This window comes from Pimephales promelas, chromosome 1 (genome assembly GCF_988280905.1).
Source record: "Pimephales promelas chromosome 1, fPimPro1.hap1.1, whole genome shotgun sequence".
In the NCBI taxonomy this organism is placed as follows: domain Eukaryota; kingdom Metazoa; phylum Chordata; class Actinopteri; order Cypriniformes; family Leuciscidae; genus Pimephales; species Pimephales promelas.
In genome coordinates, this window is record NC_142769.1 from 33,328,544 (window position 1) to 33,355,156 (window position 26,613).

Sequence of the window (26,613 nt, forward strand, 5' to 3'; positions counted from 1 at the left end):
CTGAACAAGTGGGGCTGACATGCAGAAATTAGAGACAGGCTAACAGTTTGCATTTGATATCAGCGTTCCCACACCTTTTGACAACTTTTTATTCATCCTCATTCTTTAAAGATATTTTAATTAATATATCAACCATTTTTCACCCATTTAATATCCATTGCGTTCAGCTCAAAAATGGACCCCACTGACTTTTTTGGGTTCACTACTCCTTTTAAATTCACTAAAAATATATATCTTTTTTTTTTAAGTGTCAATTCCATAAAGATTTAACTCATTTCCATGATCTTTCAAGGCCTGGGATGCTCCGTGATAATTCCAGGTTTCCCATGACTGTGGGAAGTCTGCAGTATGGAGACGAAAGGATTTGAAGCAGATCAGCCAAGTTAGATCCAGAAGTCACTGTGTTTCTTCTATCTACAGCTTAAATTTTTAACTCTCTCCAGCTCACACAAGAAGAGATTTGAGGTATATAAGTGGGTTAAGAGTGCGCGGGGTGGCAGCAATTTACTTAAAGTCGGCATGAAACTGATATTGTATTATATTGAAACAGACTAAAGTTGTAATAATCTTTTCTTGCCCAATACAGCTGTCAATGTATAGGTCAAGGTTTGAAACAGTACTTGAAGTGATTAAATAAAATGTTTACTTGAATATGAACATAACCTGTGGGTCATGTGCACGTGTCAGTGCAAGGGAGAGGGGCCTGTAGAGGTGTTAGAGAATGAATGCTAATGACGGACGTATGGTTGGCTTTGCTCAAATCTGAACAGTATGTGCTGCTGACCAGCCTCACATAAACATTAAGAAATAGAAGCCTGATGCCTTAGGGATGACCTATCTGCAGAATGGCATTTCCTGTTGCCCAATTTAAATGACACTGTTCCTCCTACTGACAATTACTTGGGAAACACTTAAAAACACCACAGCCTTTTCTGAGCTTACGCCTATAAAGGAGCTTTATCAAAAGTGATTTTTCTGAACGATTTGAATTTAAAGTAAAGCACACGAAGCTAATTATTGTTTTTATGAACATCACAATCTATTATTTAGCAATGTATTGTTGCTTCAATATTACACATGCCATGCAGTTTAATCAAGCACTAAACAAACTGCATGTATTGCATGTCTGAAACCAGAAATCCAAAAAGGGCCATTTAAAGCAATACAAACCATTTTTTATATTTATACCCCATTATCCACATCAATATAAGGCTACATTTGACTTAGTATTAAAAAAAGTCCTATGACTTTATAAAGTCATATTTACTCACAATGTTTACATATAAAGATGGCATAACGGAATATATATATATATATATATATATATATATATATATATATATATATATAATCAATATAAAATGGCCATTGAGTTATAAGACTTCATTTACTTGACTTTCTGAGGTCTAGATATCACACTTAAATATCCAGGTCAGGGATGGGCAACTTTGGTCCTGGAGGGCCACTGTCCTACAGAGTTTCGCTTTAACCCTAATCAAACACACCTGAACAAGCTATCAAGGTCTTCAGGATTACTAGAAAGTTACAGGTAGGTGATTTTTTTCAAAGTTGGAGCTAAACTCTGTCCCTCCCTGATCCAGGTATTTCAATACAGTGGGAATTAAACAGATGGTGAATTAAATGGTGAATTTTTAGTTGTTTTGGCTGAATTTTAAATGCTCATTTAGTCCCATTTTAAATCATTGCAATTAATCTTTAAGCCAACTTAAAAGTTTGTCCCGTTTTCTTTTCTTTTTAAATTGAGAACCACTGACACCAAAGCTAATAAAGCTAATGCAAGCTAATGCAAAAGTGTGCAGCTCAAAACTGAATCCCTTCCGTTTTTAAACATTACAAATTTTGTTGTTGTAATATGATATTATAATTATGCAGTTGCGGAAAGTTTAAATATGGCAAGAACCTACATGCTGAGGGTTCTGAGAAAAGCTTTGAACTTTTACTAGCAGAAAAAAAAACTTGATTGAGTACAGGATATGATGAATTACATTGCTTTGTGAGAACCTGTGCAAAGTGCTATTTCTTTGTTTCTTTCTTTCCACTTAAAACATTTGAATTCCTCTTTAGAGGGAAGTATTTCATTATTCAAAAATGACTATGCAGGATGCAGCATCAGCTTATTTCTAAACCAACGGGAAAACAGAGGGAGATACAGTAATAGCTTAGTCACCCCCACAATCTTAATGTCGGTTTTATAAAGGAGCAACAGCACTTATTTGAGACACAATGAGCGCATTAGGTATTGATGAGCCTCTGCGGAGTTATAAATCTGTATGGATATTTAACACACTCCATCAGATACCCGGGAAATAACTCAACGGATTCTTTTGTTTCCATAAATTATGTCTGCACCAGAGAGCAACAGAGGACACATCTGATCCAAAATGGAAAGGAACACAGTGTTCTGACATAGAACAGGAGGCACTTTCTGGAGATTAGTAATAGTATGAAACACAAACTGTGTTAAAAAAAGCCCAATTCACACTTAAAAAAATATGAATTATGTAAAAGTGGGAAAAGCAAGCCGTGATTCAGCTAATCATCATTCAAAAACCATCACTGGAGGAGGAGCAGCAACACATGCAACCTAAAGACCAATTCGTATGCATAGTTTTGTTAAAGAAGACATTGCTAGAAAAGTGACGAGCCATTTCCAGTTCCAACAGATCAAAAATTTTTTTTAAAAACAGCCATGACTAATAATAATTCCTTCATTAAAATGCTGGATCTCAGTAAAATCAGCCACTAATTTTACTCTGACCCGATTGGCTGGGCCAGCTGGCAATGAAAACATCAATAGAGCAAACCAAGAGCCAAAGTCATGTGACCATGTAGTCACAGCGAGCACTGGAACGAAGCCTGGCCACTTGTTTGTAACAAATGAGTGAAAGTGCGAGCACAGTTAGACTCAATTAATCAAACTGAAAGTATGCCAGACACTACAACTGCTCTGTGGTGGTTGGACTGAAGTGGAATGAAGTTCTCTTTGATTTAAAACCGATCCAAATGTTGTTATAACTTTCCCAGTTAAAAAGGTTGTTTAAAAAAAAAAAAAACTAAACACTTCAAAGAATTACAGAATTTTTAGATTTAAGCATTCAATATAACATAACATTTCAATGGGAAAAAACATATTAGATCTGGATAGTAAAAACATGTCATGCAGAGACACTATCAAAACAATCAGGCAATGTGACTGAATACCTAAACATTCCACATGACATTCCTGACAACACAATTACAAGCTGCAAGGACTCAGCGTTACCTCAATTATTACAACACAGCTGAAGTTTAGAAATAGAAATCTATCATGTAAAACTGCTAAATCTATCAATTGTGCATGAGCACAAAAGCAGTTCTGCAGATTAATGTATAACACAGCACACCATCAGAGCCAGTTGGGAGTGTTGTGTAGCGTGTACCATACAGTGACCCAAACACCCCAGGGCTGGACCGGTCTGACCTGTGTTGAGGTATGTTACTCTCTTTGTGTCACTCACACACACACACACACACACACACAGAGAATAGAAAAAAAATAATCAGGATAATGTCATACAAGACAAGACAAGCATTCAGACAGAAAGAGGGGAGAGAGTTGTTTTCTTGTTTGAGCATATCTGATCACCTTATGCCCCACAATACTACTGAAAGTGGATAGTAAAGGGCAGGGACGTGACTATATGTCATGGCTACTGGCCTAAAGCCTTAATGCTTTTAATAGCTTCAAATATTTTCTGCCTCAAAAAAACAATGATCAAAGGAAAGTTTACAGTGACGCATGAAACTTGCCAACTCACAGTGAGTGCAGATAGCGATGTTGATTAGTGTTCTGGTTAACGTCACATTGATTGGCTTGTCATTCATTCTGCAATTTCTAAGCATCACTGGAGAGGGAACACTCACAATGGTAATTCTTTAAAGGGGTGATGAACTGAGAAATCAAATTTTCCTTGAGCTTTTGACATCTAAGAGGTCATGATATTATAAGAATATCCTGTAAGTTTCAGAACTGAAAACGTCCTTGTTAATCCAATAAAAGCTTTCATTGACACCAGGCTCAGTAAACGACTCGTTTTTCAAAGTGGGAAACTATAGAGCTGGTAAGTTCCGCCCATCTGTAAATCTTCGAGTGGACCTCTTGGGTGAAAAAGCGTCAATGCAAGTGAATGAGAGAAAATAATTATTTTCTGATCCCGTTTGAATTGTGCCGTGCATGAATGTAACATATGTTGTCTGTGAATTTTTTATATAATTTCTCATGTAACGAGTTTGACAGTATATTGTATGATTCTTTGGCTAGCAGTTGTGGAATAGACATAACGAGAAAGACTACACGTCGCATATGTGACGTAGCCGCATAACACATTTTCCCTCCACAAATCACGGTTTTCACCACGCTCAACTAGTTTGTCCTCTCCCTGAAAGAAGGCGGTGAAGTGCACCAAAGACACAGGCATGTTTAGCGGGATCCGTGTGCTAGCGGGGGTAATGTATATCAAACACGTCGAAAGAGTTGTAGTCCACAAGTGCTCTCACACAAAGTATAACCGTATGAAAATTCTACCCGCTAAATTGTAGCATTCTTCACACGAAACATTATCTAAAAAAAATTCACAAACAACATACGTTAACATTCATTGCAAAATCCAAACGGGATTAGAAAATAATTATTTTCTCTCATTTACTTGCATTGACAATCTTTCAACCTAGAGGTCCAGCGGGGTAAGCTGAAGGGGCTGAAGCCGACTTACCAGCTCTATGACGTCAAAGAGGATAAAACACCACCCCCGCAGAAGAAGATCAACGCCTGCTTCAATATGGCCTGTTTAGCCCCCCCCACCCCCCACGATTCGCGCGTTACTGGCATAGCCAAATAACATAGATGCCTACCTCATGATGACAAACCAGATCGAGCTACCGAGCAATACAGAATATTGTGCAGTGCCTGGTTGTGAAAGAAGACAGTCGCTGCATAAGCTTCCTCTGGATTCCAATAGGGTTGCATTGATAAACTTTATTTTTAATGACGTTCCAGCTGATGAGGGTAAAACATCGTCGTCTGTTCGCTTCATTTCACTGAGGATTGTTTTGTAAACAAGACTGGATTTGCAGACTGATTAAGAGTAAAGAACGGTGCTGTGCCGTCTATATTGGATCTGACAGGAATGGTGCAACACACGGACTCTGGATCGAACATGTATGGGCAATCATTCTGGTTGAGATTTTACAACATTGGACGTTTTCAAAACAATTTCCCCCACATGCATCGACGGGTGAGTTGAAACTCATTGTAATATGCAAAACTGTTCTCCACTCACAGCAGTGGGCGTTTACTTTCAAGTCTTCAGTGCGAGACGCCCATAAAAAGACGCCCATGCGTTTTTCAGGTAGGCTAAAAACTAGGGTACAAAATAGCCTATTACTTATTCATTTTGATGTTTTTGAATGCAAAAACCAAGCGAACGACATAAGTTGACCTCAGACAAGAATATAATAAAATTTAAAAAGCCAGTTCATGACCCCTTTAACTACCCCTTCCAACTTAACACTACACACCTAGGGCTGTTCTACTGAAACTGAGGAGATGCATGAAAAATGAAAACAATGCATTCTAGTCTGAAGCTAAAATTTCACAACATTTATTCTCACAGACTGGCTCTGATATTTGGCATCCGTTGAGTTTTGAACTCGTCCAAACTCGAAACTTCGACAAAAATCTGGGCAAAAGTCATGTTGTGTGCTCCAAATTTTCTGAAGAGACTTGATCACTTTATATGATGAACACATTTAATTTAGGCTTATATTTGCACATTAACATTGATCAGTGAACAAACAGAAGCTCAACTGAACCTGCTTGATGCACGAGAAGAAACCTCTTGCTGAAGCCTAAACGTGCTACGCAACACGACAATGCTTGAGCTTTGGTTTAACACAACCGATGTGTGTTGAAGAATGTTTATATGTAAATAAAAGCCTAAGAGCAATTGTGTCTCAAGAGAAAATTTGGACCAAACCCCTCACTTCATATGGATTTTAGTATCTCTTTATTAACTTTTTGAAGCGTCAAAGTGCTAGTTACGTAGACAGTCAATTAACGGGTAGAAATCTCAGATTTCTTTTGTTTCGAAGATGAACTAAAGTTGTACACATCTGGAACAATATAAGGGTGATTAAATGATGACATAGTTTTCATTTTTGGGTGGACTAACCCAAGTGTGACACTAATATGTTCATTACTTTAATACAATGAGAAGCTAGCTTGCTGAAGGGTGTCATCGAAGAATTTGAGGATATAGTTGGAATGATCCCAACTGAGGGAACAGAGATAATATCATTTCAGCATTTCTGGAGAATGTAGCCCATTTTTTCCTTCTCCAAGACAAACTAAACCAACAGCCAGAGTGGAAAGCCAGAGATGACGTAATTGCCACCTCAGCAAAACACATACAAACGTTGAAATGAGCGTGCGAATAATCTGTCACGTTCATCAAGGCGTATTATTGTGCATATGCTCTTACCTAGGATGGAATGAACCCGCACTGAGAGCTGCGTACGGAGAATCAAGATGGGCTTTTTGCCTTTTCTGTAGAAAGAAAAAAAAAAGCAAACTCAATAAATTTCATTCACATAAACGACCAGTTTATGCTCATCATCAGCATTTTAGACAAGTTCTATTCACCTGAATTCTTTCACTACTTGAATAATACTACAGATGGAGCAAAGTACATTTAAAACACATTCTGAATTGGTCATTATTCCAGTTGCTGACACATACACTTTACTGAAGTTTGACTGGAGATGGAGTCAGGAAGAGTGAATATGGGTCAGAAGGGATTAAGGTATGGAAAGAGAGAGTAAACAGGCATGGAAACTATGCATCAAGGGTGTTCGTGGCTAAAAATGGACTGATCCAGGTCTTACGTTTTCTGCATAATGTTCTGTGTGGTTCATACATCCAGTCACAAAGACACTTAAACAGGAACACACGCCACACACACTCCAGTTTTGTCTTCTACTTTCCAAGTGCTGCTGCTTCAAATGACGCGTTTCCTGTTGTCAGTTTCAGTGAACCTGAAGGAGCTCTGGCTACAATTTTGCCAGCTTACGAATACATACACACTATGTATGCTTTAAACACATGCACCCACAAATGCAAACACTGTGCAGTTAGAAAAAATATGACCTCACCACCCAATTAAAAATACTTCATAATGAGAATGGTATTTTCACTGAAATGGAGTCAGCTACTAGTCCTCCAACGAGTTGCTTTTTGCTATAGTTTTCATCATGTAAACATGGTCAACTACTTTTACTTTTACACTGTAGAAAAAAAAAAGACATTGTAAAATATGGCAAGATTTTGCATCACAATACCGAATTAATATTGTTATGCAAAGAATCATTATTTTCAATTACATTAGTGACATTGTGTTGATAATAATGCTACAATATATTTGGCCTTCTCTGAAGAGTACAGTGCTATTATATCAATGCATACTCATTCTACATGACCAAAATATCAAGTCAGTAGGAATAAAAAAAAAGTCCATGGCAGAAGAAAGAGAGGCAGTGAGTAAGAAATTAAAAAAAAAATACTGTATCATCATTCCAACAGTTGTATCCCTTAGACTTAAGAGGTTTAGGTGAGTGACACATACACTACATCTCTTGAGTTTGAGTGCATGACAGAGCTGAACAAGATTAACAGATTTAGCAGTGGTCTCATGCTTAAGAAAAATTTAATTTGTGCTGAATCAGTTCTTGATAAAATACAATAATGATCAAAAGTTTGAGTTCAGCAAAATACAAATATTTTGTAATATTATTTATATTTAAAAATGTTATATTAATATTGCCTGTGATGTCAAAGCTGATTTTTTTTTAGCATCAGGACTCCAGTCTTTAGTGTCACATGATCCTTCAGAAATCATTCTAATAGGATGATATGCTGCTCAAGAAACCTTTATTATCACTTAACTGTCACCGTCCCACAGGTGGGACGTTTGCCACTATATTTTTAAAACAATAATATCTTAGTAAATACCTTAAATAATATTGACAAACTATATATCATTTGAAAGCTTACAATCTCTAGTTTCCATATTTGGTGACTGATTTTCAAAACATATTACAGAGGAGCCATAATTTATCAATATAAAACAAGAATATTTTTATACTCATAAGGCGTGTTCAGACCTTTATTTTAAAATAGCAGTAAACATGAAAAATCATGAAAAAATGGTAGATACCTCAGTTTGTTTTCATGCCAAAAGTTCAAAATATAGAATCCATTCAATTATTTTGGAAAAAAAAGGTCTGAAAAGTTTGAAATATCAAGAAAAAAATAATAAATTCACCATTTGTGACGTGTCAGCTAGCTATGACTTACATGCGTGTTCTTTGTATGTGTTTCTTAGAGGTTCAATTCATATCAAAATCTGCCAAACTTCCCATGCTACTTCTGAATAGGATCTCTACTTCAGAAATTGTATGAAAATTGTGAAAATAATGGTTCATATCACTTAAAACACAAATGGATATGCAGGCGCCCTTATATGGGCAGTAATGGAGTCTGATTGTGCCCTAGTGAAAAAGTTTGGTACTGCGCTCAAACAAAATCTTACTGAAAGCTCATTTTTTGAGATATCAACCTAAAATTTGAAACACAACTTGTTCAGATTTTTGGCTTTGATCTTTCTGCCATTTTAGAGTAGCCCAGGTTTTGAAAATATATATTTTATGTAAAATATGAATAATTAATATTTTTACATTGTACATTTCCATAAACTCAAACTTCTATAACTTTTTTTCTGTTTCACTTTCTTAATTTATTTCACTTCTACAAAAATCTGCCAAATGTCTTCTTTAAAACAAGACCAATCATATGTCTATATTCCAAAGCATTCTTGAATTACAACCATTTAAGTTCGAAATGTGCATTTTCATGTCTATTCAAAAAAGGGGGGGGTGACAGTTAACAGGTTAACCTTATTAGTGTCTTTACGGTCCCTTTTGATCAATTTAATGCATCGTTGCTGAATAAAAGTACTAAAAAGAATGTCTTTAATGACTGAATAAAAATGTCTTTCCAAAAAACTGATCCCAAGCTTATGAGTGGAATGGACTGTACATGCTTTTCTATTTAGTTCACATTACTCTTAGAAATAACACTCTAGGACTGAACAAATCTGAAAAAAAAAATATATATATATATATATATATATATATATATATATATCAGTACAAGTATCACAGTACCAAAGTTATGCAATACTTCATTTTGAGCTGACTCAGAGTTCTAGATCTGCGGTTTAGTGTTTTTGCTGTATTCAGTGTATTCTGAGACGGCCAGTCTAATCTGTGGTCAGCACACTCACTGCACTGCTGGCTCTGCCTGTGTGAAATCACTCATGCCTATGTGTCCAATGACAGCGTGTTACCAAGCAACGCTAGTAAATGATTTAGTGAAACTGATACCCATCATAATTAGGTAAGGTGAACATTCAGGGGGGATCACAGGCGTTCTACATAAGAGTTTGGCACGGTTTAACCCGAATAAATTAATAATAGATAAACATTAATATCAAATTAGTGCTTCTAGTCCAGCCATTGTTTGTGGTTTAGCCAATACGGACATTTCTTCAAGCATTTTTAATATGTCCAAAGTCAAACATCTTTATAAATTAGCCTGTAATTTACATATTAAAGGACTTAACATCGTTCTTCTTAAACATAAACCACACTACACTAGAGAGTTAAATAGGGCCATTTTCTTCAAGCTGTACTGTCACAGTAGTACCATCCCACTTAAGAGTCATGGTACATCCCAAAAACTGTTAAACGGAATACACCCGTGTAGATTTGATTTCATCAGCATTTTGAGCATGATTGAGCAATGTCAGAAAAGCGTATCCTTAATGAGAAATCAAATACTTATTCAAAAGTTATGATTTTGTGGACATCAAACAGACATTTATCTGTTATCAGATGAAAATTCATGGTTGTCTTTGTTACAAAACAAAAAACACAAAATGGGGGAATTCCTCAGCTACAGTGTCAAAGACTAAACACAAACACAGAGAGAATAGAGTTATCAGTGCATTTCCTGACTAGAACAGAATCAGCAGCGTTGTTTCAACTCCGTTCCATCCGGTCAGAGGAACAAACGGATGGATGTGTAGAGACCTACAAACATCATAGAAATGTTCTTGATTTTACCTTGTTCTGTCAGACGCACATCCTTTACAATGGCAGGATAAAATAATGTTTTACGTCTAATACTGAAATAATGTTACATGTAAAACTACAAACTCAACAATCATGTCCTTTAGCTGAGGAAAGTTGAGCATTTCACCAACACTAGAGACAAAGACCGAGCCGGGGGTAGGGAACAAGAGAAGAAAATTAATCAATGCGTCACTCTTACTCACAACTTAGAGAAGTGCACACTGCTTATTAGTAAAAAAACAATGTTTAAAGAGCCCCTATCATGGATTTTTGAAAATGACTGTTCATGTAGTGTGGAATATAGCTCTAAGGGAATGAAAACAGCCTGCAAAGATTTATATCTGAAAGTGCACCGTATATAAAGTTATTGTCTTTCAAAAGTGAGAGTCGACTCCGAGTTTATGAAATTAATTGTTTTTGAAACGAGTCATTAGCCGTTTCTTAGTGACGTAGATACGAAACATTGGCATATTGGCCGCGCCCAGTTACTGCGCGCGCAGATGGAAGTCTAAACTTGAAGTCTAGAACACATTCAAATACTTCAGCTGAATCGCATCATGTCGAGAAGACGCTGTGTTCTACATTGCAAACACCGTTCAGCCACTTGTTTTCATTGTCCAGGGACGAGCATGTGAAGAATCAGTGGTTAGAGTTCATATTTGCAATGCCCGAACCTTGTGTTCTCATCGACGAATCATTCAAAAACATAAATGAATTCAAATGTGGATTCGCAAGCCGGTTGTTCCCGAAGGAGGGCTCAGTATCCATTGTATATGGATCAGGTTTGTCCTCCTCCGAATCACAATCTGTAAGTAATATTAATAATGTTTGCGGTTATGTTTTCTGTAGCATGCACAATATAGTTATATTGTGTTGTGTGTGTTGTGTACACTCCGCGCAGCTTCTAAGCGGGGTAAAGTTAGTTTTGTTTTTGATATTCCCCAGACATTCACTGAAAAATGGCAATTACCTCCTAAACGACTTAGCCAAATATGACTTCGCTCTATATAATAAGCACTGCCCCTCAAAAGCCCCCGCAATGTGAGTTTCACCGGGAAAGCTCGCTCTTGACGGAGACGCGAGTAAGGGACCATGTGGAAAGTGCACTTTTTCTGACACGTTTTTTCATACACTGTATACAATTTTCAACACTTGACAAGCTATAATCCATTAATGGTGATGGGCGTTCCTTTTCCGACAATCTCTGCCTACGGTTTACCAATAACAACTGACTGGGTCATTTGACCAATCGCCGCAGATTCGCCTCGCTCAAAGGAGGTGTTTGGGAAAATGAATCGTCGAACGAATCTTTTGGGAGTCGTTGAGCAAATCAGGTAAAAATAAATGCATATTATAAGACAAATAGATGTTTTTTATCCTTCCATGCACGTTAAACTGTTTTTGGGAACTCCCAAAACAAAAATAGGCACATTTCAAATGCTATGATAGGAGCTCTTTACTTGTTCTGAGGTACTGTAAATTAGAGGTTTAGAGAATTGGATGCAGTTGTATGAACCAAAAACTGAATTTCAATCAATCTCCTGAATCAGCTGAAGGAAAATGTAAATGAATCTTGGGAGCTAAACAATAGTCTAAAATAAACTGAATGCCACTTTCTCATGCACAAACTAAATTAGATCTGGACTAAAAGTACACTTTTGTGATGTAACTAAGTAATGTACGAGGTGGTGATTTCATATAGCAAATATGTACAATGTGATTTTTGAAAGAAAGCAAGCATGAAGGTCCACCACTAAACCAAACCGTCAGTGGGGCGTAAACAGAATACAAAATCTGGCAAATGAGACCGATTTAGCCACAAATTCACCAAAACGTAAAACAGTTACGAACAGCCATGAGTGTGTTGGCCGAAACCCATTCTCGATCTTAAGTCAAGTATCCCAAAGGGCGTGAATTTTAGCAGTTGCACCTTCACAAACAGAAAAGTTTCTAATTTATTTGATGGAGCATGTTAAGAATTAATATATAAGCTCAAAGATTAAAGATTTAAAGGTGCTCTATGCAATTTCTAGCAGCCTCTAGTGGGGATGTTTCAGAATGCAACAAGAGTGCTCGTGCTCGTGTGCGTGATCTATCTCAAGAGCGAGCATTTACTACCGGCCACACTAACCATGTATCTTTAACAATCAGCAATGTCAACATCGGTGAATGTATAATATGATAACGAAAACGGTTAGTGAACTAAACTGAACAGTTTCAGTGTATCAGTAAGATCGTAGGAAGTGACATTACTGTACTGAACGTGTCTGGAAATGTGTTTAAACAATATGATAGTAGTGGATGAGTGACGTTAGTCAGTAGATCTAGTACATAAAATAAGTTACATCCTAAAGCACCTACTTTTTGTTGTCCTGGAACATTGACATTCTCAATGTCATGTGTTTATCTTGCTCATTTCACATGAGTTTCCTATGTTGATCCGCGTTTCCGTCCGGAGTCGATCAGATTCACGTTTTGCCTGACGAGCTTGAGCAGATACAACTTTTTTTGTTTTTTATATTTATGAGTCGTTTGTGTTGGAGTCTGTGTTGTGCTGGAGACAGGACGTTTTGGGGGGTTATCAGACTCCATGTCGTCAGCTGAAGTGCTGTTGGTCGCATGGTTGACTGTAGGATAGAGAGGATAGAGCTAGGCTCGGGAGCGCGCGTGCACGTCACATCCGATGGATTTCGCAGGAAATCCGACCCGGAGACCTCACATATAAATATGAATATTGGCCTTCAGAGGTAATAGCAAAACCCGAAAAGTGGATCATTGCAATGTGTGATTACAACCCCTTCAAACACAGGCAATAAAAAAGGATTCATTTTTATAAAATAAGTTACATATGAAGAGTTCAGATGCAAAAGTCTCTAAATGCCATTTGAAATTTTCTTCTTTAATGATGATTTTTATCAAACTTGTATATTTAAGATTTCATTAATTTCACTTAAATAACAATTAATAGGTAATTATCATTGCCATTTAAGTGAAATCACTGAACTTAAATATACAAGCTTGATAAAAATGATCATTCTAGAAGAAAATTTCAAATGGCACTTAGAGGCTTTTGCATCTGAACTCTTCATATAGAACCTTTAATATCGAATCTACAAAGCCAACATACAAATGTTCTACAGGACATGACCACCAAAGATACTTGAGAATCCAATGTCATAACTCATGATTATAGTCTAATGACACCATGTAATAAAAGACAACTAAATATAGCATTAGAGAGGGCAGTGCTGAAAACATCACTTTTAAAGCTAATGCTGATAAACGCATGCATGATATAACGTCCCCCAGAGGTCAAAATTGGATTAACCATTACATTGTTGCACATCCCAACAAATAGGTAAATCAGTGTGTTGTAAGCTTTTCTTATCCACTCTCTCTTCTAAACGCTCTATCATTATGTAGCCACGTTCCCAGCGTCTCTGACTAATTTCGTCCCTCTGGCCTCACTAAGAATATCTGTGTGTGAGTAAGTAACATTCACATTATGAACGATTCTCCCAAATTTGGTTGTTGAATGTGACTAAGAACTCTGACTGACTCAAGAATGGAAATATTCCTTCACTTTTATGGAACTTTATGCTGTATTTCCTACTCATTAAAACTATAAGAAGGGTGAAAAGGAGGCAAACATGTTTGAGTCTCAGATACAGTCTAAGCCATGTCTAAAGTCTATCAGATCCAAATCATCAAGTCTAGGCTTAGATTTGTGACAGAAGACTAAGATTTGAGACCGAGTGAAGACTCATTTACCTTTACTTATTTTTTTGAATTTAGTTAGTTTTATAAACTCTGTTGCTGAACAATAATTTTTGTCCCAAGTATGTCCTTGATTATAATGAATTCCTCCCTGAAACAATGTATGAGAGTTTTTTCATTATTATTTTTGAAATGAACAATTTATTTTAGTCAGCAAGGGAGGGAATTAAGAACAAAAAAAACTTTTATTTCTTTCTGTAAATGCCACTATTGAACATTTATTTTTGTTTTCATTCCATATGTGAGTGAACACTATTTTGAGAAGATGAAGGAAACTTTTTTGAAGATGAAGGAAAGTCAGGCAAGTTAAGTCTCGGGTTATTTTTCATTTTTCTTTATGCAAGTTTCCATCTCTGGGAAAAGTCAAAGTAAGTAAGAGAGAAAAAGTAAGAGAGAAAGATGATTGGATGGCAAAATGTAAATTCATTCTTACTCCACATCTTCATAGAGCTGCTCCAGATCATCTCTCTGTTCAGCAAATGATGAATCCAGATCCAGATAGTTGCCATTAGAAGCCAGTTGCAGTGCACACTCCTCTAACTGAGAGAGAGAGAGACAGACAGAGGAACATCACTGCCTAACATAGTTTCATGACAACACATAAATAGACTGTGCAACTGGAGGATGAGTCCTTTTCACATATTTTGATCTGACAAGATACAAACTATACCACAAGTACAAAATAAAAGTGAAAATCCAATCTCAAACATGTAAACCTGGAAACACATTCACATTTATGCGTATGAAAATGCACTCATTCACAATCAGCCATCATTATAACTCAGCTATTCTAAAAGAGAAGTTATTGTTCTCATATGGTACTGTTTGATGCAGTCACATCTGAAGCTGTGCTGTAATAATGGGTTGATTGAGGAGCTGAGCTTATCTTCTGTTTACAGGTCCCACCCTTTCCGCATCAACTCACTTTCCAGCTGCAGGCATTTCTGGAGCTCAAGCACTGGAGACTCTCTCAAAGAGTTACTTACATTCACTAATATATAATCATCATGTGTTCTAATATCTAAGTGGATGAATTTTTTACAATAAGCCTTCCCATTAATGCCATCATCATCTTCATTAATGCCGATTTGTGAATGAGCATGAATATGAGAGGTGGAATTTACCAATCATGACTGATCATATCCAATCACATCGCAATGGAGGCATTGCCTCCTCTTACGTCACTCACTTTCCCCCATTCATCTCAATTACCCCCCACTAAACCCACCGCACGCTCGCTCAATGGGCTCAGGGTAAGCAAGCAAGATGTGGTGTCCCGCTCTAACTTTACCAGCGAGTGTCAGTGTTAGACAGTGTTACTTTAGAAAAACAAGTGACTTTTACTCTTTTTAATGTCACAGTCTGTATTATTTGTGTTGTTTCCCTGCTGAAAAATCCAGCCTAAGATGGTCAGGCTGGTTTTGGCTGGTCTCTTTTGAGCACTATTGGTCTCCCAGCCTGGTCATAGTTGGTTTATCAGGCTGGTTTTAGAGGGGTTTTGAACGCTTTTTTAGCTGGTCAGGCTGGTCTTGTCTGGTTTTAGCTGGCCTAAAAGTTTTATAAGGCAGTATCTTGAATATGGCAAGTGAATGAGGAGTCATCTGACCTAGAAATGTCCATAGATGAGGCCATTGACAATTGAATTACCATGAAACATTGTACTATATGGGCATAATCCATAAACACGTTGTAATCCTTTGCATTCTATTTTCAAATAGCCTAACATTACTTTGATTTTCACGAATGTAACAAAATAAACTAACTTCAAACCTAGCTTTTAACAGTCACATTTTAAATTATGGTAACAGTAAAAGAAACAAACCTCCATGTAAATTAACATAAAAGTAAAACTATTTATTTTGACCTCCTAATGTTGACAAACAACATGTTTCGTCAAAAGCACTCAGATGTGTGTGCACTCCGACACCCTCCCACTATTAATGTTACACCATAAACTCTCACACAGTATGCTACCAGGAGGTTGATCTATGGACTATTAATTCATATAATGAACCGAGCCATTTTCAAATGATTATGACTACAAACATTAACCCCATTACATTAGATTGGCGTTAACTTAAGTTACATAGAGCGTTGATGCCTAAAACAGTCAACTTTACACGCTGACACTTATCAGGCATTCGGCGCAGGTAAGCAGCAGCACCCCTTTATGAGGCAAATGAGATTCACTGACCTTCAAAGGTGCTTCGAGCAGCTTGTGAACACCGGCGATCTGTTCGTTCAGCGGCAAATGCTCGTTCAAGTCATACTGCGGAGGTCTGCGGGGCTCGGGGAAATTTGTGCACACAAATGGGTCTGAATCCTCCAGATATTGCACTCGACACGTTATTGTAGCCATGGTTCATCCGTGGTCACAAAGTCTACAAGTTAAACTCGCTTTTCACCGCAGATTTCAGTTTGTGTTTTGAGAAAAGCGACTGACCCTACACGCTCCACTGTCAATACTGAAGTGAAACTCGGGCTGTAGTCAAATTAAAGAGCAGAGCAGTGACGTCATCAGGAAACAGGCCGAATGAACTTCAATGTTTACGTTAGGTCGGAGCGACATAGTCCTCTACTATTTATGTCATAGAAATGAAATATATGGTAAAAGTATTACGAGTAGTGTGCAGTTCTTAATAAAATACTTATATTATTTATTATGTCACTTTTACACAATTACAGAATCAATTATATATATATATATATATATATATATATATATATATATATATATATATATATATATATATATATATAAAGAAACTCAATAGCACGTTATAGGGTATGATCTTCTTGACAACCTCACATGTTGATTTATGAAAAAAAAAAGTATTCACTGTGAGCGTACAGATTTGAAAAACTATGTGTTATGGCTCCATCTGCTGGTCAGATAAAGTTGTATTTGTGATGAGTCTGTTTGTTGAGTTCAAATTTCACTCAAACCAAATGACTCATCACCAGCCAAACGATAATCACTTAATTCCTTCCCTTGAAACAATCAGCGCTTTATAAACACCATTTTCCCATATCCATGCATGTATGTTTCTCAAAAATGGCACCCAATGGCAATATAAAATGAAAAAAGGAGCAGGACTATGTGTTACATGATTCTCATAAATTTCAATAGATTTTTTAGGTTTTAATGACCAAGGTCATTTGTGCGTTTATCAGTCAACATAGCCTGCAAGTTCCGACGTTACAACACAATTCAGCAGCACTTGAGACAAAAATGTTTTTGGGAAACTCACCCTGGTTAGGGTTCATAGACAACCTTGATTAAAGGTACAATATGTATGATTTTCGCAGTAAAATATCCCAAAACCTCTAGGCCAAAGTTATATATTTTGTTTAGTAGATTATTAACAATATCCCAAAATGTTTCAAACTATTTTTAAATCGTGAGAAAATTTCAATTTTAAGCAAAGAAACGGGGCATGTGAGCAAGGGTGAGGAGTCAACAGAAAGGAGTAAAAGTGAGGAGTAAAAGAAATGGACACTGCGACCCTATTGATTTCAACAGAGAAAACTGAAGCCAGATTATTGCACTTCCTGCCTGATTTCTGAGCGACTGCGCAGGCTCCAACTGAGCTTGACGACAGTCTGACAGTTGTACATATTCTAGTAGCTGTGCCAAGACAAATCTGAATCACCTAATTCCTCAAAAACGTTGAAATATTTTTTTTCTTGTTGCTTTTATGGACTCTTTGCCACCTTCAGCCATCCGTGCGAACTACGCTATCCGGCGACGTATCCTTTCTTGCAAAACTTACTGTCTAAAAGAAACAGCGAGCGTCTTTTTCAAGATGCCTCACACTTCCTGTGGCTTGTTCAGAGCCCCGCTCAGCGACGGAGACCGCCATGTGATCTGCGCTCTCTGCCTGGGCCAGGAACACGCAGCTCTTGCCCTCTCGCAAATGGTTCTGTGCTCTGTGACACACTTCCGATGTCCGTCTTTAATGTCTCTAATTCGTCAAATAAACTAACCTGTGTGAGTATTAATTCAGCACTTGCAGGTAGTTCGGTAGAACTAAATGTCTTTATTCCTTCATATCCGCGGGACTCGCGTTGCGTGTGGCGCTGGTATACGTCTCATTTGCAATCACACCCTGCTTCAAACACAGTCATGTTAAAAACAAAGTATTCACTCATCCATAAAAGATCCATTAGCTTGACGACAAGATCGATAATTCAGCTTAATGCTTTGTCATCAATTTACGCCTTTGCTATATTAAGAGGTTAGCGACCTCTTAATATGAAAAATCCTACATATTGTACCTTTAAATACTTTTTTTTTTTTACACAAGCCAACCAGAGCCCGTATTCATAAAGATTCTAAGAATCCTCTCTGAAAACTCAGCTTGAAAACTTTAGCTTAAAAAACTTTTACGTAGGAGTCTTAGCTTAAGAGCGATTCGGGACTGATCTGAGAGAAACTCTGAGTAAGGAAAAGATAAAAACTTTCATCTTAGTGAGTAGACGGGGTTGACCCCGTTGCTATATATGACACACTCTTTTGAAGACTGTGATTGGTTGGTTGTCCAAGAAGGGAAAAAAAATGAGCAATTTTAAGTATAGAGTTTACTCACACATACACACACACAGACACACACATTATATACATTCTATAAATCCTTTTTTTTGTACCATGCTGTTAATTTCCTATAAGGTATTTGATTGGCTTAGAATGATAAAAATTGTTCCACTCTTTCCAGTTACACTGATTGCTGTCTATTTAAGTGGTGGTTTGAATGTTGGTTTTAATATAGCAAACAATAAATAAAAAAACGAGGAAGATGAGAAAGCCCAACTGGACAGAAGAACAGTGTTTACTGTTAGTCCAGTTAATGGATGAACACTAGACCACACTAATAGCATCTTATTAACTCACTGTCATCTATTGCAACACATTTCTTCTCCCTCTCTGTATTTTCTCCTCTGCTAAAGAAACTCTTAAGCCTCTTAAAAGTCCACATCCGTACTCCTAACAATTTTGACCTTAAGACCTCTTTTAAGGGTTAAGATTCTTTCTGAATTACTTTTTTGTTTACTAGGATTTTTTCTTTAATTTTAAGAGTAAATGCCTACATTTCTAATAATTTTCTTAGAATTTTGTCACTAGGAGCTACTTTTTGCATTAAGATTCTTTATGAATATGGGCCCAGGCCTTTTAGATTGCCTGGAACAGTTTTAGATATATAGTAACTTAATCTACAGACAGAACAGAATATTTGCAATACTTTACAAAATGTTTATTGGTTTTTAAAACCACTTTTTAAAAAAAATTCAACATCAGTAAGCACTTTTAATACAAAAGAATGAAGAAAATCTTGCAAAAATGTCTTAAATTTATCAAACTACCATAAAGAGTCTGTACATAAACAATAACAACATAGGGAATAGCAAAGGTAAGAAAGAAAGACACAGGAAACGTAAGTTTTACCAGGTCAGTGAATAATACAGTCACAATTCTGGCCTGCCTCTTCATTAAAGTAGAAATAGTAGTGCTTGTTCAAAAACAAATGTTCACATACATACTTTAAGTGGAAGGAAATAGTACATGAAGACTTAAAATAAATGTAAAAAACATTGTCTGAGTTATTTCAAAACAATTAAACAAGTGAAATTTCTTCTGTTGAACAGAAATTCTTGTTACTTTAAATAGTCTATGTACAGTGATTCGCAACAAATGCATAATGATAATGCAATGAACATTTGATTATTAAATGTTCAAATTAGTTAATTAAACATTTTAATTGCTTTCACTTATTTACATCTAAGTACTTCTTCACCAAGATCCTCACAGGACTTTTTTTCCAAAAAGTAGTTCTTCAAAACAGTCTACTGAGGCTTCATGTATTGCACTGATATTCTCAAAGAAGCTCATTGAAGAAATTAGTGCAATAAAAGGAACCACTAGAACTTCCAGTTGTTACATTTCCAGTGTTAATCCCTAAAGAAAAAAGATATGCAATCTCATAATATAAAATCACAATACATATTTTAAAGTCCATGCTATATTCACACACAAAAGCACTCTTCTGCAAAATGCAATAAAAAAACTGAAAAACCAATTAATAATAAATAGAAAACAATGCTTAAATTAAAACACACATCTATATCTATACAGAGATGTCTAGTTGTGTAAAATATTAATTGTAACAAAAACAAAACAAAAAAACTGTCAAGGACCATTGATCACTATTATCAATATGAGTGTTAGTCAAACTGGTAATACATTGTTAATTTTTTTTTTTTTCGCTTTTATAAATGGAGCTTATTTACAGTGCATCACAAACAGAAGTTCAATAGTCCACTTTCTTCATCCCATAAGAATCGTCCTGCTACAAATACCAGAAGTATGAAGTCTGACATGATCAGTAGATAAAATTCAAGTGCTACAGTCTTATGCAAATGCCACTATGCATTCACATAACAAATTCACTTTTCAACCCCACAATCTTGGCCCCATTTCAACCTGGATGATATTTCCACAAATTCATTTTAAAACATGCACCTTAAAAGCTGGGGTAATGATTCAATTTGAAAGTGGCGATTACTTCAACATTTACTCCGTAACTCCAAAACTTGTCTTTGGTAAGGACGTAAGGCTAAGATGGACTTTAACTACCACACTCAGAAACAAAGTGTATGCGCTGATATTCTGAAAGCAGTCAACTAATCGAGTGCGTCAGTACAGCATGGTACGGTAATGGCCATTTGAATTAAATGTCTTCATTCCAGCTTTAAAATTAGCACCGAGTTCGTTTATTAGTATTTATTAGAAGTTTATTGATCTGGGTAATTTCAGTTTCCTGATGTTTTTACAGCTGGTACGATCTTTTGATTAAGGGGTAAAGGCTCTTTAATAGTGCATGTTATAAATAAGTTCCTGAATGAAGAGCTCAAATAGAAAACAGTCATTGAAAATGCCAAAACGAGGCATGTGCATGAGAGCATATATACGTCAATGAATATCATTTATGCAAACTGGTAAATGACATCAATTGGGGGGGGGGGGGGGGGGGGGGGGGGGGGGGGGGAATTAATATGTGGCTTATCATCTTTTTGTTAGCCTCATTAATGCATAGTTGACAATAAAAACACATTTGAGATAGTTTTGAAAACTGTCCTAATTTATATATATATATATAATCCACTTTGGCATTTTGGTTTCACCAGTTACTATTAACCCTCCCCCATTTTTCCTTCTAATTCTTTCATTTAAAATGAGACCTAATCTCAGTCATATTCAAATTGCAAATACAATATAAAGGTGCCGGCTAGTGCAATAACCAGTGCCATTATTATTCAACGATTGTGTATAAAAAAATTAAAAAATAAAAATCACAGCCTGTTCTGTGGGATAAAATCTAAATGATCTCTTTAAATCTAGAGACTGGGGGAAACCTGAGATGCAGCTCAGGACAGCATATTGAAAAAAAAGGCTTTCATAGATTTCAATTTAGTTAAATATTAACATATACCTGTTTAACATTAAATAGCAAAAGTGCACTCATTTATTCATTTTGAATATTAATCACCAGCCATCTAATGTAAAAAAACAAAACAAAAAAACACTTTTGTGCAAGTAGCTGCATACATCCCAATTGACAGTGGCAATAAGAACGAATCTGCAAATATCTTTATCTTATTACACACAAATATAATTTGCAATTTGAGCCAACAAGTTATTACTTTTTGAACAGCTGCTGCTAGTATAAGTTGAAATATTTCAATATTAAACATCACCTGAAAGCTTAAAGGGATACTCCACCCAAAAATGAAAATTCTGTCATTATTTACTCACCCTCAAGTTGTTGCAAACCTGTATGAGTTTCTGTTTAAAGAGAAACTCATACAGGTTTGCAACAACTTGAGGGTGAGTAAATAATGACAGAATTTTCATTTTTGGGTGGAGTATCCCTTTAACAAAGCTGATGCGCTCTTCCCTTATTCTCTGTTTACTGAAGGACAATACAGATTTTACAGTAATATGTTCAAAGCTGTCACTTATTATGGTTTACTGCAAATGGAAGCACCGATTTTCTTGAAAAAGTGAAAAAGCTAATTAGATGAGGTAAAGTACCCCATACAGCTGGTGTAACCTCAAAATACAAATATTTTTCTTTAAGATAAAGGGTTAAAAGGAAATTTTTACTTTCCAATTTTCAATAAAATGCCCTTTGACTGCAAAATGTTCAAAGAACTATAAAAAGTTGCGTAAATTAATGCACGAAACAGTGTTGAGGCATAAAAAAAGCTTTTTGATGACTCCTTATGTAAAGCTCTGAGGTGGGTTTTCTTTACAAAACTGGTGGGAAAGAGGAGGTAAAATGTGACAGCACTCCCCGGTTAGACTGTGTTGCACTAACCATTGAGACAAAAACCCAACAATTTTGAAAGCACAATAATTTCTGTTCAGCCTGGCACTTCAATATGGACCTGTATCACGATGTCCAGGGGCTTACTGTAGTAGGTGGTGCACAACAAAGGGGTGAATACATACATCAATGTGATTTGAAAAATGCATACGTAGAAACCTATCCAAATATTAAAAAACCACACAAAAGCACAAATTAACCCAACATTTCCACTGTTGCCTGGTCTTTACTCTCCAACCAGTCAAAGCCAGCAGAATTCACAGTCTCGCTGCAAATCTGTTGAAAAAGTGGGTCATTCTTCAGTTCCTCTAGTGTTGAGTCTTCATATTGTCCTGGCTGCTGACTAGGGTCAAAAAGAAGGTTGGTGTCCAATGTATTTAAGTCATTTATGCCACCGGTGAGCTCAGAGGTTAGTCGCATATCGCTGGGAAACTCTGAACCCCCAGCACTGAGCTTTGATCCTTGATCCACAAGCTGTGAGCTAGCCTTCAAGCTTTCCTCATGTAAAAGATCTTTAACAGTTCGGTCTAAATCCAATGGTTGCTGGTTCTGATGTTGTTGGAGGTTTTGCTGTAGAGGCAACAGTATGGCCTGACTCTGTTGTTCCTGCCCAAGGAGCTGCCGTCTTCCTAAGTGCTGTTGTGACGGCTGGTGCTCCCCTGAGGATGATTGTGCTTGGCTTTCGTCTACAGAGAAACTCATCGGCTCCTCCCTGGCATTTTTCATGAGGTAACCAGGCTTTTGGGACTCAAAGGCTGATGAACAAGGTGAGATCAGAGCTTGGTGGCTGGCACTACCAGGAAAGCTGGGCACTGTGGTGGTCTCCAGAATCTGGGTGAGATTCATGCGGGCAGTGTAGTTGGACGGCATGTTGTTGATTCCCAGGCCACGTACAGAGTCGTCTCCATCGACATCCATTTTGCTGATGAGGACGTTGGTGATATTTTTGGTATTAATCTGCTGGCCTGATTGCATTGGTAGAACCTCAGACTGCATCATCACGGTGACTGGAACGGACTGACTCCTCTGTGCCATGCTGCTGACACTTGCATCAGGGTCAAAGTTAGAAAATATGTTTAGCACTTCAGGTGTTACAGGGGAGTTGAAAGGAGAGACCACAGAGTTGGGAACATTGGGAGCTTGAGTCCCACTCAAGTTGCGCTGCCTGACTGCCGGGCTAACGCTGCGGCAACGAAATGTTCCAGACCCCGAGGTGGTAGTGGCTTTGTTGTCAAGGGGTGCTGGGACAGCAAAACCCTCTTTCTTGTTGAGGCTAGCCATGCTTGCCACTTGATGCTGGACAGGTGAAATGGGTGTCAAGCGGCTGATATGCGTGTCATGATGTCTGCTTTGCGGTTGACAGGTCTGGCCCGGGATGGCAAAGGCGTGAGGCTTTCGAAAGTGGTCATCTACCAGGTCTTGGTAGCTGGGCAGAATGCTAATGCAATTGTTAGAGTTCCCACCACTGTTATTGTACCCACTGTTCATCCACTCCAGTTTAGTCTTATCTGGATGCGTTGCCATTGGTCTTTGCATGGGCTTGACAGGGCTCGAGGAGACAGTTATTCCGTCATGGTATCCAGTGATGCTGGAGTTAATCGGAGTGAATGCAAAAGGGTTCCTGCATTCCACTGGGCTGGGCGGGACACTACTGCTGCAGTTGGAGTGTGGCGTGCCAATAGGAGTTTGTCGACTACTTCCAAGAGCACTGTCGACCGGAGTGGTGGGGACTAGGCGCAAACAGGGGCTTTCGTGCATCAATCCCTGGCCGTTTCCCATTATCTCCGAAGTGGGAGTAGGTGTCGGAGTGGGTGTTTGGATTGGGGTGCTCCTGCTATGAGCAGAGCTGTAGTACAGGGTGTTAGTCTGGAAGGTAGACATTATGGTAGTCTGCATGCTTTGATGCTGGCCTTGCAGTGAAATATCCACACAGTTGCTGAAACTTTGTATGCTATTGTTCATTTTCATCTGCTCTTCCATTTGTACAAGTTCCTCGACAATGCTATCCTGGGTCATGTCATCATCATTAAAGGGGTAGTAGCCAACGTTGGCCTGAGTTCCATAGTCTATCATCTGAGCCTGTTGGTTGGCAGGAGAGGGTTGAGCAATCGTAGGAACATGCTCCATCACTGGGGTGGACATTTGCTTTGGCTCAGACACCATTCGCGGACCATAGACTTCTTGATGTTTTTGAGTGCCATCTTGTGGCTCACTATCCCAAAACACACGCTTCAGTTCATATACTGAGGAGTCTTCGGATTGATCTATAAGCAAATTCTTTGAGTTTTTTGTTACTTGTTGTAGCAATGCTAAACCTGGAGCACTAACCGTACGGGTGAGCTCAGCTCTACCTTCAATTCCTGCTGAAGATCCTTCCCATCTCCCTTGGGAGATACTTCGCGGCCTGCTAACACTCCGAAACATTGTGTTCCCTACTGATGTATCCTGACTTAATGTAGAGGGGACAGGAACTCTATAATCCACAACTGATGAAGCTCCTTCCCATCTTCCCTGGGAGGTGCTTTGTGGCCTGGAAATTGTCTGGAAGCCAGTATTCCTGACCGGAGCTGAAGTAGCTTTGCCTATGGCTGTAAGAGGTGCACTTTCTGGCCTGATTGGAGTACATGATCTTGGAAATTGCTTCATCATTATTTCAGACTTCTGTTCATCGGATCCACTGGCTGATAGCACAGAAATGTGGGCTTTTTTAACAGGTGTTGGGCTCAAATCAGTGCATAAGCCAGGTCTCTTGTGAGGGCTCTTGGATGCCAACACTACATCTTTGGGTGACGTCACAACTGCATTACTGCTGACTGATTGAGTGCTGCTTGTGTTTTGGTACAAAGTGCTTTCATTAGTGTTAAATGTATTGTTACTGCCAGCAGTCAGAGTATTGGCACTAAGGAGTGTCCTCCCATTGCATTTGGTCCCTATGTACAATCCCAGAGAGCCCTTGTCAAGAGGAGTAGGTACGCTAGTCGCTCTGGGTTTAAGAACTCCTGACTGTTGTACACCACGGACGGAGTCTGAAGTAGTTGCCAGCCTACTAGTGCCACCCTGCTCTTGACCACTTCCAACTATGGCTTCGATATTTCTTTTAGTGTCGATGACAGGCATTGTGGTTGAACGTCCTGATCTTGCTGAAACAGATGACATTGCAGCTATAGACCCACTGCGAACACGCGTAACTGGCTGTGGATCATCACTGAGGCTTGCCACTCCAGCAGATGAAGGTCTGACTTTGTTGCTGGTAGGGGTATCTGCTGGTGTGTTGGTACCACTGCCATTAGAGCCCAGAGATATTTTGACAACATTTACCGAACTGATGTGCGGCGTCGACATTACCGGCTTGAGGGGGCTGTTGGTGATAAGCAGGGTTGGCGAGCGCAGGGTGATGCCACTTGAGGCAGATGGTTTGGGCAGGATTTGGGCATACCGTTGTCGCGCTGACCGGTCGCTTACAGGACTAGCTGGGATGTTATGAGGTGTCTTGGGGCACTGCTTAACAGGCTGCACTGACTGGGTAACCACTTGAAAGTTTACAGGAAGAACTTTACTGTCAGCAGCTGCCATAGGAAGAGGGCTAGGAGATGTTAACTGCTTACTCCTCTGAACCTGCTTGAAATACAAAAAGGAAAATAAGAGAAACATTAGTTAAATAAATATTAGATAAATAGGCGTTAATGTTAAATTATTTATAAAATGAATATAATATAAATTCAAATGTGAACTTTTTTGATATTTTTGTAATTTTGTGTAAAAATGGTTGTTTACTGTGATGGGGCTGGAAACAGCTGCAACCACAATCCCAATAGGTTGAGGCGAAAGAAGACCAGGACTTCCACAAGGTATGCCTGTCCCTGCCCCGAGAGTTATGCCCCCATCTACCCTCCTGGCCTGGCCTTCGCCAGGGAGTGGAGAATGTAGTTTCTGTTCCTGCTGCTTCTTCTGTATCTTCCTTTGTAGTTGCTGTTTGGCATCTACTGAGGGTGAGACCAGGGTTTTAACCTGAGGCTGGAATGAGTGCGCATCGGCTGTGGGAGCGAATGCAGATGACTGAATGGACATCTTTGCTCCTGTGGGGAAAAAAAAGAGAATCAGCTGTAGAATTATGACAACATTAAAAAATAAATGAAATACATTTTTTATCAAGAAACATATGCACTTATTTTTAGGTTTGTTTTGTGTTTGCTAGCCACAAGAT

At 38.0% G+C, this 26,613-nt stretch overlaps 2 protein-coding genes across 9 annotated transcripts in view; both read right to left on the reverse strand.

Annotated features, from left to right (window-relative positions):
* Positions 1-16,501, reverse strand: part of fhod1 (formin homology 2 domain containing 1) — a 52,954-nt gene extending 36,453 nt beyond the window's left edge. For 6 of the 7 annotated variants that reach the window (XM_089129500.1, XM_089129499.1, XM_039688537.2 and 3 more), the window contains exons 1-3: positions 16,220-16,500; positions 14,459-14,565; positions 6,540-6,604 (exon numbers count right to left, since the gene is read on the reverse strand). In XM_089129500.1, the coding sequence (XP_088985626.1) occupies positions 6,540-6,604; positions 14,459-14,565; positions 16,220-16,384 (337 nt within the window). In that variant the 5' untranslated portion in view covers positions 16,385-16,500. Of the gene's footprint in view, positions 1-6,539; positions 6,605-14,458; positions 14,566-16,219 lie in introns of all 7 variants that reach the window. The other variant, XM_089129501.1, reaches the window with a different exon arrangement.
* A 5,399-nt stretch (positions 16,502-21,900) lies between these two features.
* Positions 21,901-26,613, reverse strand: part of rfx7a (regulatory factor X7a) — a 36,376-nt gene continuing 31,663 nt past the window's right edge. Inside the window, exons 8-9 of one of the 2 annotated variants that reach the window (XM_089129503.1) lie at positions 26,184-26,485; positions 21,901-26,024 (exon numbers count right to left, since the gene is read on the reverse strand). In XM_089129503.1, the coding sequence (XP_088985629.1) occupies positions 22,605-26,024; positions 26,184-26,485 (3,722 nt within the window). In that variant the 3' untranslated portion in view covers positions 21,901-22,604. Of the gene's footprint in view, positions 26,028-26,183; positions 26,486-26,613 lie in introns of both variants that reach the window. The other variant, XM_089129502.1, reaches the window with a different exon arrangement.